Source organism: Neofelis nebulosa, chromosome 15, assembly GCF_028018385.1.
Source record: "Neofelis nebulosa isolate mNeoNeb1 chromosome 15, mNeoNeb1.pri, whole genome shotgun sequence".
Taxonomy (NCBI): Eukaryota; Metazoa; Chordata; class Mammalia; order Carnivora; family Felidae; genus Neofelis; species Neofelis nebulosa.
The window spans coordinates 48,666,517-48,677,932 of NC_080796.1; the positions used below are offsets into that span (position 1 = coordinate 48,666,517).

Sequence of the window (11,416 nt, forward strand, 5' to 3'; positions counted from 1 at the left end):
TCATGGTTAGCCCGATTCATTTTCACAACAGCATTACCTAAGTAGTATTATACTGTCAATTTACACCCAAGGAAACACCCAGAAAGATTAGAGGACCTGCCCAAGATCACCCAAGTAGGTCATTTAGGATCTGAACTTGAACTGATACTCTTAACGCAGTGCTTCTGTCTTGCCTGAGGACTCTGAAAGGTTTCAGGTATTAGCAAGATCCGCTGAGTTAGCACAGAGCCTCTCCCCATCAACGGGTTTTGCTCACTTGGATGCGTAAGTTCCGTCTGTTTAAAACCAATCTCAATACTCTAGAATCCTGTGTCACGTTCAACCCCGAAATCTTGGAAAGCCGTTAGAGGGAAACACCAGAGCAATCAGATTTAAACCATATACCCTATTTCCCAGGAGTGAGTCGTTTTCTTCCATTATTGTGATGCATAATTTCACACACCTATTTTGTGTTCTCATTTGTTGGTTTGATTGGTTGTTGCACGACGGGGAGGGAAAGGAGAACAGGGCGACAGGGCACAGCTGGGTCTGAAAACCTGGAGCTTGTCTGCAAAGCCTCCTTTCAGAAGGCTGTTTCCCTCAAGCTGGGGGGGGGGGGGGGGAGGAGAGAGTCAGGAGACCCGGAGGGAAGATCAGTCTGACTCAAGCATTCTGGGTAGATAAGAGAACCAAGGTCTTGAGATGATCACGCAAGAGAATTTCTTTAAAAAAAAAAAAAAAAAATTTTTTTTTGAAAGTAGCTGTTCTGAGGTTTGGTTCCATTGGCCCTTCTCTTGGACCGCCTTCCAAGTTCCCAGTTTGCACACAGCCTTCTGGCACCAGAGGCTCAGGACAGGCCTGGGAGCCTAGCTTCTCTCTTCCACCGGTCCCGGCCACCAGGGCCATGGAGCAATGGATCTTCTCCTGAGGAGTCCTAGCTCTACGCAAACCCCATCCGAAGGACAAGCAGGCAGACACCCAGCTTCCGGCTCTCGAACCAGCGGCCTCTGAACCACCTCTGCTTCCTACCGGGTAAGGCTGCGTGGAGGGAGGGCAGCGGGCACCTGGAAAGGCAGAGCTCTGGGGACAGCCAGCCAGGACCCACCAGCGGCCCCCCTGCCCTGAGGGCCTTGTGAGAGCCTGGACGCGCAAAGCAGGGGAGAGCAGCCCCGGGAGGCCATGGGCCTCAGGGTCCACTGGGAAGAGGCAGAAGAGACATGGTGCTGAGGCACTGTCTATATTCCGTGCTATCCCTCTGGGAGTCCATTGCCTTCTGGAAAGCCAAGTCAAAGGCCCTTCTTTCTTTGCTTTTTTTTTTTTTTTTTTTTTTTTTTTTTTTTTTAACGTTAAACTATTTTTGAGAGACAGAACGTGAGTGGGGCAGGGGGAGGGCAGAGAGAGAGGGAGACACAGAATCTGAAGCAGGCTCCGGGCTCTGAGCTGTCGGCACAGAGCCTGACGTGGGGCTCGAACTCACAGACTACTCCCGGAGCATGACCTGAGCTGAAGTCGCATGCTTAACGGACTGAGCCACCCAGGCGCCCCTCAGAAGCCCTTCTTCACATCCTCATAAGAGTCTTAGCGGCCCCTTCTTTTTGGACTCTCCCGAGATGCAAAGAGAGTTTTAGGAGATGGAAAAAAGGAAAGAGGAGAAGGGAGCTAGAAACACATATTGAACAGCTGTGTAAGTTTGGGACACTTTGGGTAGACACGGGGTATGGGGTCTCTGGCCTCTGAGATAGCCACACAATAAGCAGGACTGTGACAGATCTCCAGAAGAGTCCTGTGAGGGAGACAGCCAGCAGACAGGGGCCACAGAGGGCAGGGCTTCAGGAGGGAATGGCCTCCAGGGGCCCTGCTGACCCAGCATTGGCTCCATCCTTAGGGTAATACCCAGAGAGTCTCAGAACGTGAAACACAGACCAGCTTTGTCAAAATCACTCAGGGAAGTGTCTATGAAAATAACCTGCCTCCCTGCCTCAGAACCCAAAGGAACAGTCATGAATCTCCCTCCACCTTGTCCCATCTTTAGCCACACTCCCCACAGACCACAGCGCACCCAGCCAACCCAGGGAACAGGGGTGAAGAAATGGTTTCTGCTATCTTATTGTAGCTGAGCAGCGTTTCCTGTGCCCCAAGCTTCATTAGCACATTGGTGGTGTCATTTCCTGTGACGACTCTGTTTCCATTCTGGCAAAAGGTTTGCTCTTTTCTGTCTGCTTTGAGGGTTGGGGGAGGATGGGCTTCTCACAGAGCCTCTCTCTCGGGCCTCTTGGCAGTTCCCCCCTCCTTGCCCCTCATACTTCCACCAGAAGGCAGAGAGCGTAGCGTCTCCCTGAGCCACGTCGCTTGGGGGACACCATACCCGGCTGAGGTCTCGCCTCCGGCACTGTAGCCACATCCAGGTAGAAGCGAACCTGTTGTTTTTGTATTTGGGGTCAACGCAGCCTGACAGTTGCAAGGTAGATGCAAGGTAGAAAGTTGGCGGGGGGAAAGAAAGTTCTAGAAAGATTGGAAAACATGAGGATGGGGAGGGTGTCCATCGTTCTTATCTACTTAAAAAAGTGGTCATGATGATATGTAAAACACAAACCAATTTTGCCTTTTCTCCTGGGGGTCGACAACTTGGGAAGATCCAGGAGAAGTGGCCACATGCACTAGCTGATGAGAATTAAGAGAAGGCTTAGAAGGAGAAGCTGAAGCCAGAGAGGTTCCCATGGCAATGGATATGATCACCCCAACCCTTTCAGAAATCAGAGGGGGGACCTCGGAGGCCAGGACACTGCAGGAAACTGGTGGCAGCCTGGACAGGTGAGTGACTCCACCCTCCCCAGATTTAGACAGACATCCCTGGTGGACCCTGGGGGGGGGGGGGGGGGGGTGGGGGGAGGGCTCTACCCCAGCAGTGCTCCTAGCCCTCACAGCCAGGCTCAGGTCCACTGAGACCACCAAACTCCAGGCTTAGAGAAGTTTTCTCAAGGCTGCTGGGAGGAAAGGAATTGGTGTTGACGAGAAAAAAGGAGTCGCAGGGGGTGGCTGTGATAACACAGGATTTCCCTAGAGCTCGCTGCCTGGCCTGGTTGGATTTCTGACCTCCCAGAGACCCAGTCCATCGCTGTCCCCAATCTTTCCTGTCTCAGGTCCCAACCACCAGTCCCCCCACCACAAAAAACACACAAAAAACTAGGCCCTCCCATAATGGAAACAAAAGGCCTACTTTTTTCAATGATGTGTTTTTAGGTCCTAAAAACTTTCCATGAATGAAAAATGCAATCATAGATGTGATAAAGCTATATCTTTAGCATATAAAATCTCACAGAACTAATCGTGGGTATAAATTTTACTGCTAAAACTTTCAGTATCATACTCACAATAAAAAAAAAAAAAAAACAACCCATCAGCAGTTGAAGCTTTAGCAACACTGGTGGGTATAAATCTCAGTGCTGCGGTAACAAACACATTTTTTTAATATTTCCTTTTATTTTTGAGAGCGAGGGAGAGACAGAGTGTGAATGGGGGAGGGGCAGAGAGACAGACAGACAGACAGACAGACAGAATCCAAAGCAGCCTCCAGGCTCCAAGCTGTGGGGCTCTAACTCACGAATCACAAGATCATGACCTGAGCTGAAATCAGATGCTTAACCAACTGAGCCACCCAGGCGCCCCAAAAATGATCAATTTAAAATCGCTGTCGTTCAGGGAAATAAATGTTATTACCATGACAAACAAATATATGTCACCTGCAGGTGAATAGGAGCATTGATGGGGAATGAATTCATAAAGTTGTCAGAACTCGGAATCCCCCCAGAAATCATCACTTCTACATTCCTTCGTGTTTATTAATTTACGCACTCATTCAACAAATATTCATCATGCCCTTAGTAAATATCAGGCACTGTTCCAGGCACCAGATAAACAGGATAGACAAGTCCATGGCCTCCTGGAGCTTACAGTCAAGTGGAAAAGTCAGATCTTAACAGATAAACAAATCGATATATAATATAATGCCAGTCAGCCTTAAGTCTGAAAAACGAGAGCAGAGTTAAGGGGACCGAGAGTAATAGAGTGTGGACTGGGAGGGCCTGTCTGAACAGGTGACATTTCAGAAGAGACCTGAGTGAAATGATGGACCGAGCTACGCAGACACCTGGGAGAGGGCCCTGTAGGTCAGAGGCAGGACTATGCTTTGCACGGACAAAGAAGAGCCTCGAATCCTAGCTGTCAAAGTCAGATGGAAAGTGGTAGGAGACGAGGTCAGAAGACAGACAGAGGCCAGCACATAAGGTGCCAGGACGTCTTCACTGGGTAGGGACTGTGGCTGTCTTCCCAAGTGTGATGCAGGTCACAAGAATATGGGGGACGTGACCTGGTTTACCGTCAGGAGGACCACACTGGCTCGTGCGTGAAGATAATAGGCCGGGGTCAAGAGGGAAAGCCAGGTGTCGCATGCGGGAGGGTGCTGCAAACCTCCACATGGACCGAGCGTTGGCAGTGGAGGAGCAAGAGGTGACTGGGTTCGGGAAAGATGCCCAGGATGGAGCAGACGGAATCTGCTGCTTGACCGGAAGTGAGGTGTGAACGAAAAGGAGCTCTCAAGGACGGCTCCAAGGTTTCTGACTGAGCCACTAGATGACGGGAGACACCACAGGAGAAGCAGGCTTATGAGAGAAGAACAGGCATTCTGTTTGAGGCCCATTTGGCTGGAGACGTCCACTGGGGAGCCTGGCGGAAATGTCCAGTGTAAATTGGGTAAACAAGCCTAGGCCTCGGGAGGACAAAACCCTTCCCTGGTAGCTGATCGGGTTTCCAATATTTGGAGGTAGCAGGTCCCCTGGCGATTCCCGCCGTAACCTCTGTTGGCTCTTGTTACAGTGGCAGCAGCCCCAGTCCTGTCAGGGAATCGCCAGCAGCACAAACCGGCTCCTGCCTTTGTACCGGTTACACCCCACGAAACAGCAAATGTTGCTTGGCGGCCAGCTCCACACGTTGGTGCACGGGGGTGACTCAAGTGCCTGCAGGCTGGACTCTGGCACAGAGAGCTCCCTCACTGTGCGTGGGGTAACCCCTCTTCCCCACAAGACAGGAAGCCCAGGAGTAGGGGATAAGGGGAAGTAAGGGCAGAGGAGCATGGTTTGCAAACTCGGAGGATAATGGGGTACGGTAGAAAGAGCGCGACCGTTGGGTCCAAACAGACCTCAACTCGCATTCTATCCCTGCCCCTTCCTACCCGTGGGATCTCTGATACATTACTCTGCCTTTCTGAGTCTAGAATCCGGCATTCGGAAGGGACAGTTCCCTTCTCCTGTGTCCAGTGTCCCTCTGTCCATAGAGAAGACCCTCTCTTCAGCCAAACAGCCTACCCACCTCCGCTTGCCGGCACTCAGCTCCCATTCCAAGTCCTCGGGCTCCAATTCCTGTTGAAAGCACCTTCTCCAGCCTCCTCGGCCTCCTACAGCTGCCCCTCGGTTTTCCTCACAGACATAAAGACCACAGCAGGGCCATCTTCTCTGGGTTCGCGGGCTTCCTCGCCATCCTCCTGACCGCCATGATTTTCTACGGCCTGTGGAACTGGAATAAATTGAAGAAGCGTGAGTCCCTTGCTCGCCCAAAGTTGAGACCCACCCCCCCCACCCACCCAGGGTCGATAATCTAGCCTGGCGTTTAAAGCCCAGTTTATTCTCCAGGGATAAACTATCACACTGGGGGGATCCTCTGTTCTTCTCTGACACGTTGGTCCTTGTCTCACTCGAGAGTCTACGCTGTGTCTCCATTTTGAAAGCCGTTGCCCTGGGACTTTTGTGTCCCAACCCTCGCCCCCAGCCACCCCCCCCCCCGCCCCCGTTTCTTCCTCCTGCTTCTGTCTACCAAGTCTTCTAGCTCAAATGGAATTGGGCAACTGTGAAAATGTATATTTTATGATACATAGTGAGGGTGGAGAATATTTTCAGGGACCACCTCATCCCCAAAGGTCCCCACGTTCTGTGCCACTGGCCTCTGCCACGATCTCCATCTCTGTCATTGCCTTGCAGGACAAGTTCCTTACTTCCGAGTTACCGTCATGCCCTTACTGACTCTGTCTCGACCCAGACAAGGAGCCAAAAATATTTATGACTCCTTGCCCCAGAGGCAAGAAGACCTGGGTAGGTTTTTCTTTCTAATCCATGGACTGCAGACGTTACTGACCTTCTACGCCCAGAATGTACCTCTCACCACCCAGAGGCAGCATTCTTTAAATTTTCAGACGTTGTGCCCTTCAGGGAGCATGGAAGAGGAGGGGATAGGAGGAAACACTGGGCGCCTAGAAAGCTCTAAAAAGGGAGGTAGGGGGCTCTACAAAGGTTGGGGGGTTTGGTTCACCTTGATGTGAGGTTAGCAAAGGACAGGTGAGTGTGTCTAGGGATGGGGAAGACAGACAGGAGAACATGGCCTCCGGCATTACAGGCAGGGAAGGTTCGCCCCAGGAGCCAACTTCCCAGCCTCCCCAGCCCCTGTGCTAGTTAGTGTCCTCCTGTCCTCTGCTAGAAGCTGAGGGCAGTTCCCGGGCTCAGAGCACATCATGCCCGTAGCTCTGACTCTCTTACCAAAGAACACCAGGCCCCAACTACCAGACGCCATATAAACCCACTTCACCCACGATGCAGGGACTGCTCAGGCTGGAGCACTCAGGGCACCGGCCAGCCATCCTCAGGGTTTGTCCTCTGTCCTTTCAGGGAGACGTCAGTCAAGGAGTAACCGTATTTTCAGTACCGAGAGCCTCCTCTCCAGACATTCTGAGACCCCTCCTTCTGAGCATGTGGTAAGAGTCAAGGGGAAGGACAAGTCCCTTGGGAGAAAGGATGTGTCTCTGGCAGAAGAATTGGGGGAAAGGAGTTCAGGCCACAGAGGAAACCACATGTCCTTTGGCAGTCACCCTGTGACCCTATTAATACATTGGGAAGACTAGCCTGGGGACCTCCCTACTGCCCAGGGAGAGAAATGAAGAAAGATAGGCACAAGTGTTTGTGATGTTAAGCAAGGTACCAGGGCACATATATTCAAGGACTGAAATGGATTGTTTTCACCAAGACAGGTAACTCTTTATCCAAAGGAGTCCTGTCCCCTTCCAAGTGATCACCTCAGGAGGGCACACAAGCATTCCAACAAGGCTGTCGGTGCTCAAAACACCCTAAAAGCCCTGCCGTGGTAATAACTTCTGGGGCCTGTGCCAAACTATTTCAATTATCCTCCGGGGCAGGTATATTTGTAGGTCACTGAGCCCCGTAGCTGGCGTCAAAAGTGTTTGATCAAACGTGGGATTTTTTTTTTTTAATTTTTATTTTAATGTTTATTTATTTTTAAGAGAGAAAGACAGAGTGCATGTCGGGGAGGGGCAGAGAGAGAGGGAGACACAGAATCCGAAGCAGGCTCCAGGCTCTGAGCTGTCAGCACAGAGCCCCACGTGGGGCTCGAACTCACGGAGTGTGAGATCATGACCTGAGTTGAAGTTGGACGCTTAACGGACTGAGCCACCCAGGCGCCCCAAATGTGGGATCGTTTTTGAGGTGACCAGGGGAGTAGTATAATGAGTACCGATAAGTCCACGTGTCCTGTGATCAGGCTCGGAAGGCAGCCCCCAGGGAGGACTCCCACAACACTGTGGCACCCGACACGGTAAAGGGAGGACTTTGAAACTCAGGGGGCTCATTTCCATAGATAAGTCCTTGTTTGCTTGTCGAAGAATCGGTTTGTGATCATCTCAAGTGAACACAGTCCCGCTGCTGCTGACCCCCTGCTCTCCAGCCTACCCAAAACCCAAAGATTTAGGGTTCGAATACGATGCGACCATTTTCCCGCCATCCTCCCCTGTACCCCATCCTTGGGCTCTGCTCCCACCTCTAAGACTTCCTGGGGGAGCAAGCCTGCGTGGCCGATGAAGGGCAGGAAAGGGGAAACTCCGCTGCCAAAGTGAGTTCCAGCCCTTGGGGGTGGGGGCGAGGCGGGGTGGGGAATCCTGAGGGGATTTTGCATTCAGAGTGCCAAACCCAAGTAAGGCCACCACGTGTCTGGCTTGGGCTCTGTAGTGTGTGACGAACATTTTGAACCAATTGCCAACAGGTAAAAATCTAAAAGGTTTCGCATTCAAGTCTGGAGGCTTCTCTTGAAAAGTCAGAAGCTCTGGAAATTTCAGACCGGCATCCCTAAATGGCCAGAATCATCTGAGCCTTTAGGTCAGCCGCCCCTTTAATAATAACGGCAAGCATTTGTTAGTGTTTTTGACGCGGCAGGAGCTATTCCAAACACTTGGCACATGGTCATACACTTACTCCTCACAAACACCTGTATTATATAGGTATTATGATTATCCCCATTTCCCATGCTGGAAAGTAAGGCCACGGAGAGATTAAGCAACTTGCCCAAACCCAGCACAGAGTAGCGAGGCTGGGATTTGCACCCTGGGTCCGGGGCTGAGTCGCTACTTTTAGCTACATTGTCTCAGTGGGTTCTGAGGCAGCAGGCTGTGTCCAGTTTATCACACTCCCCCCCACCCCCCAACACACACACTCCCCCGTGAACACTCATGCTGTGGCCAAAAACTAGCAGCAATTTACACATCTACACTGTTGCTAAACTTACACTTACTCTGTGTTGTTACACGTACACGGTTGCTCTCCGCTTCTCTCATACTTGCCTGGCATCTAAAGCCTTGCAGTCCGGGGGGCGCCTGCGTGGCTCAGTCGGTTGAGCGTCCAGTGTCGGCACCGGTCACGATCTCTCGGTCTGTGAGTTCGAGCCCCGCGTCGGGCTCTGTGCTGACTGCTTGGACCCTGGAGCCTGCTTGGGATTCTGTGTGTATCTTTCTCTCTGCCCCTCCCCTGCTCATGCTCTGTCTCTCTCTGTGTCAAGAATAAACGAACATTAAAAAAAAAAAAAAAAAATCAAAGCCTTGCAGTCGATTTAGAGATTTAGAGATTTTTCCCCCAAGGGGAAGAAACAAGTAAAAGAAATATCAGACAGTGGTACTGGCTGGGGAAGTAGAAAGGCTTTGCCCATATTTCCGCTTCCATATCCTATCACTACACTTCTCTTCTTGTTCATAGCCCTCCCCAGCAGGCAATGTCCTCTGGGTGCACAGAGACCATTATCCTGCCAACGGCTATGCAGTGGGCATCTATGACAATGCCACAGGGCTCCAGATGCGTGGGGACCTCACTCCCTCAGCACACTATGTCAATGTCACAGCAGCCAGAGACTGCCTGAGCATTTCTTCAGAGGATTCCAGAGATTACATCAATGTCCCCACGGCGGAACAGATAGCTGAGACTCTTCTGGCTTCTGCCAACGCCACCCCCACGAACAGTTTTGCCCCCCCAAATGCTCAGAAGCTGGAGCTTACTGAGGAAAGAGAGCAGGGCTGTGGGAATGCCAGTGACCACACCAGTGTTTGGTCTCCAAGGTCTGAGAGCGATGATCCGCTCAGCGATGAGGAAAGTTCTTCTGAGACCTCAAATGACTATGTCAACATGGCAGGGTTGAACCTTGAGGCCATCCACGGGAAGCAGCCCTGGATGGTTTCTCAGTGCTACAGAGATTATGAAAATGTCCCATCGGCACATGCCAGTGGAAGCCAGCAGCAGGCGGAGGAAGAAGTGACATCCTCAAACACAGACCATGTAGAAGGCAGGACAGATGGTCCAGGGACCCACGCCCAATTTGTCATGCAGTCAGGGAGGTTCCTGGCTCTAGGGGATTATGTGACCTCTCCGCCATCTGCACAGAAGGAGACTAGTCAGGTGAAACATGGAGAAGAGATGCCAAATGAGGCCTCTGATGACTACGAGAATGTGTTAGCTGCCAACTTCGGAGACGTGGACCCCAAGGGGCCAGACGCATAGCTCCTTCCTGAAGAATTAGGCCCCAGGCACCCAGCTGGAGAGCTATGGGGAGTAGTCTATCCTGCCAGATCCACAGCCACCACAGGGTCTGGTAAAGACCCTTGAACATCCTTGTATTTCAGTGGGTTCTCTCAGGTGGAGTAGTACAAAGAGGTCGAGATACACAGGAGTTAAGGAAGTCACAAAAGCCAAGGTCTGGGAAAGCCAGAAAGGAATTCTTCTGAAGCAGGGTGCTGTTATCTCTCATACCAACCTAAGAATGTTTGCTGAAACCGCCTTATAGGATGGTTAGCAGATTAAAAATGCGATAGTACTTTAGTGCACAGTGGAAACGTGAAGTAGCCTAAAAGCATTACCTTCACAAATACCAGCAGGCTGCAAAGCAAGAATGCAGATTCGTCTGTAATCCAGGCAGAGGCCAAAAAGAAGGGACAAGTCAGAGTTGGGGTGGGGCAGCAGCTGCCACTTGAAAAAGAGTGTGGACAACCAAATGCTAGAGAAAGATGTGGAACGCCAGGAATTGTCATTCATTGCAAAGTATAGTATCCACTTTGGAAAGCTATTTGATAGTTTCTTAAAAGCACGCGTGTATTATACAACCCAGCCATTCCACTACTAGGTGTTTACCCAAGAGAATTGAAAATTTGTGTTCATGCAATAGCCCATACGTGACTATTTATAGCAGCTTTATTCATAATGCCAAAACTAGAAATAACTCAGATGCCCTTCAACAGGTAAATGGAACAACAAACTGTGGTATATCCACACGAGGTTGTCTATACTCAACAGGAAAAAGGAATGAACTATTGGTTCATGTGACCACAAGGACAAATCGTAAGTGCATTTGGCTAAGTGAAAGATGCTAGACCTAAAAATCTACGTATTGTATGATTCCATTTCTATGACCTTCTGGAAAAGGCAAAACTATATGGAAGGAAAACAGGTCAGTAGTTGTCAGGTTTGGGGAAAGGAGAGAAGTTTACTATAAAGGAATTTTTAGGGTGATGGGACTATTCTGTATTGGTACTGTGGTGATGGATACATGACTCTATAAATTTGTCAAAACACAAAAAAACTATACAGCCCAACGAGTGACTTTTATTGTATGTAATTTTTTTGTAATTAACCATGCTGTCAGGGGAAGCCATGATGGAATGCAGATTAAGACAAATAAAACCTAACTGTCTTACGAATGTATGATATAGCCTCACTGAAGGTGGGGCCGAGGGGGAAGGAGCTGACTAACTTTGCAAAATAATGTTTTCACTTGAAACTGTAAGATAAAGACACACACACAAAAATAACCTGTACATAACACTGTACTCTAGTTGGTAAGTTTGTATCTCAGAGGAGGACAGGTTAGCGATTCTGAAACTCTTTAAACGTATACTAAGTTTGAACAAATAAGTAAATATAGATAAGGAGAAGTAGATTTCTTACTATCAGAAAAAGAGGTGACAAGTACAATAAACTCTGTGGTGTTGATGAACTAGAGTTGGAGGCACAGTGTGAACTCTTGTTTATTTTGATATAGGTATGAATAGATACAGAAATAAATATAGATA

The 11,416-nt window shown here is 49.9% G+C and overlaps 1 protein-coding gene across 7 annotated transcripts; it reads left to right on the top strand.

The window, feature by feature from the left end:
- Nucleotides 1–768: 768 nt before the first annotated feature.
- On the top strand, nt 769–11,040 carry LAX1 (lymphocyte transmembrane adaptor 1). 7 transcript variants are annotated; one of them, XM_058700518.1, is made up of 7 exons: nt 770–1,011; nt 1,459–2,384; nt 2,613–2,790; nt 5,458–5,567; nt 6,009–6,119; nt 6,690–6,775; nt 9,057–11,040. In XM_058700518.1, the coding sequence occupies exons 3-7, from the start codon at nt 2,696–2,698 to the stop codon at nt 9,849–9,851; spliced, it is 1,197 nt and encodes a 398-aa protein (XP_058556501.1). In that variant the 5' UTR covers nt 770–1,011; nt 1,459–2,384; nt 2,613–2,695; the 3' UTR covers nt 9,852–11,040. The 7 variants fall into 7 exon arrangements, with proteins under 7 accessions (XP_058556502.1, XP_058556506.1, XP_058556501.1 ...); XM_058700519.1 differs by lacking the exon at nt 1,459–2,384 and having other exon boundaries at nt 769–1,011; XM_058700523.1 differs by lacking the exon at nt 1,459–2,384 and having other exon boundaries at nt 769–1,011; nt 2,619–2,790.
- The last annotated feature ends 376 nt before the right edge of the window (nt 11,041–11,416 follow it).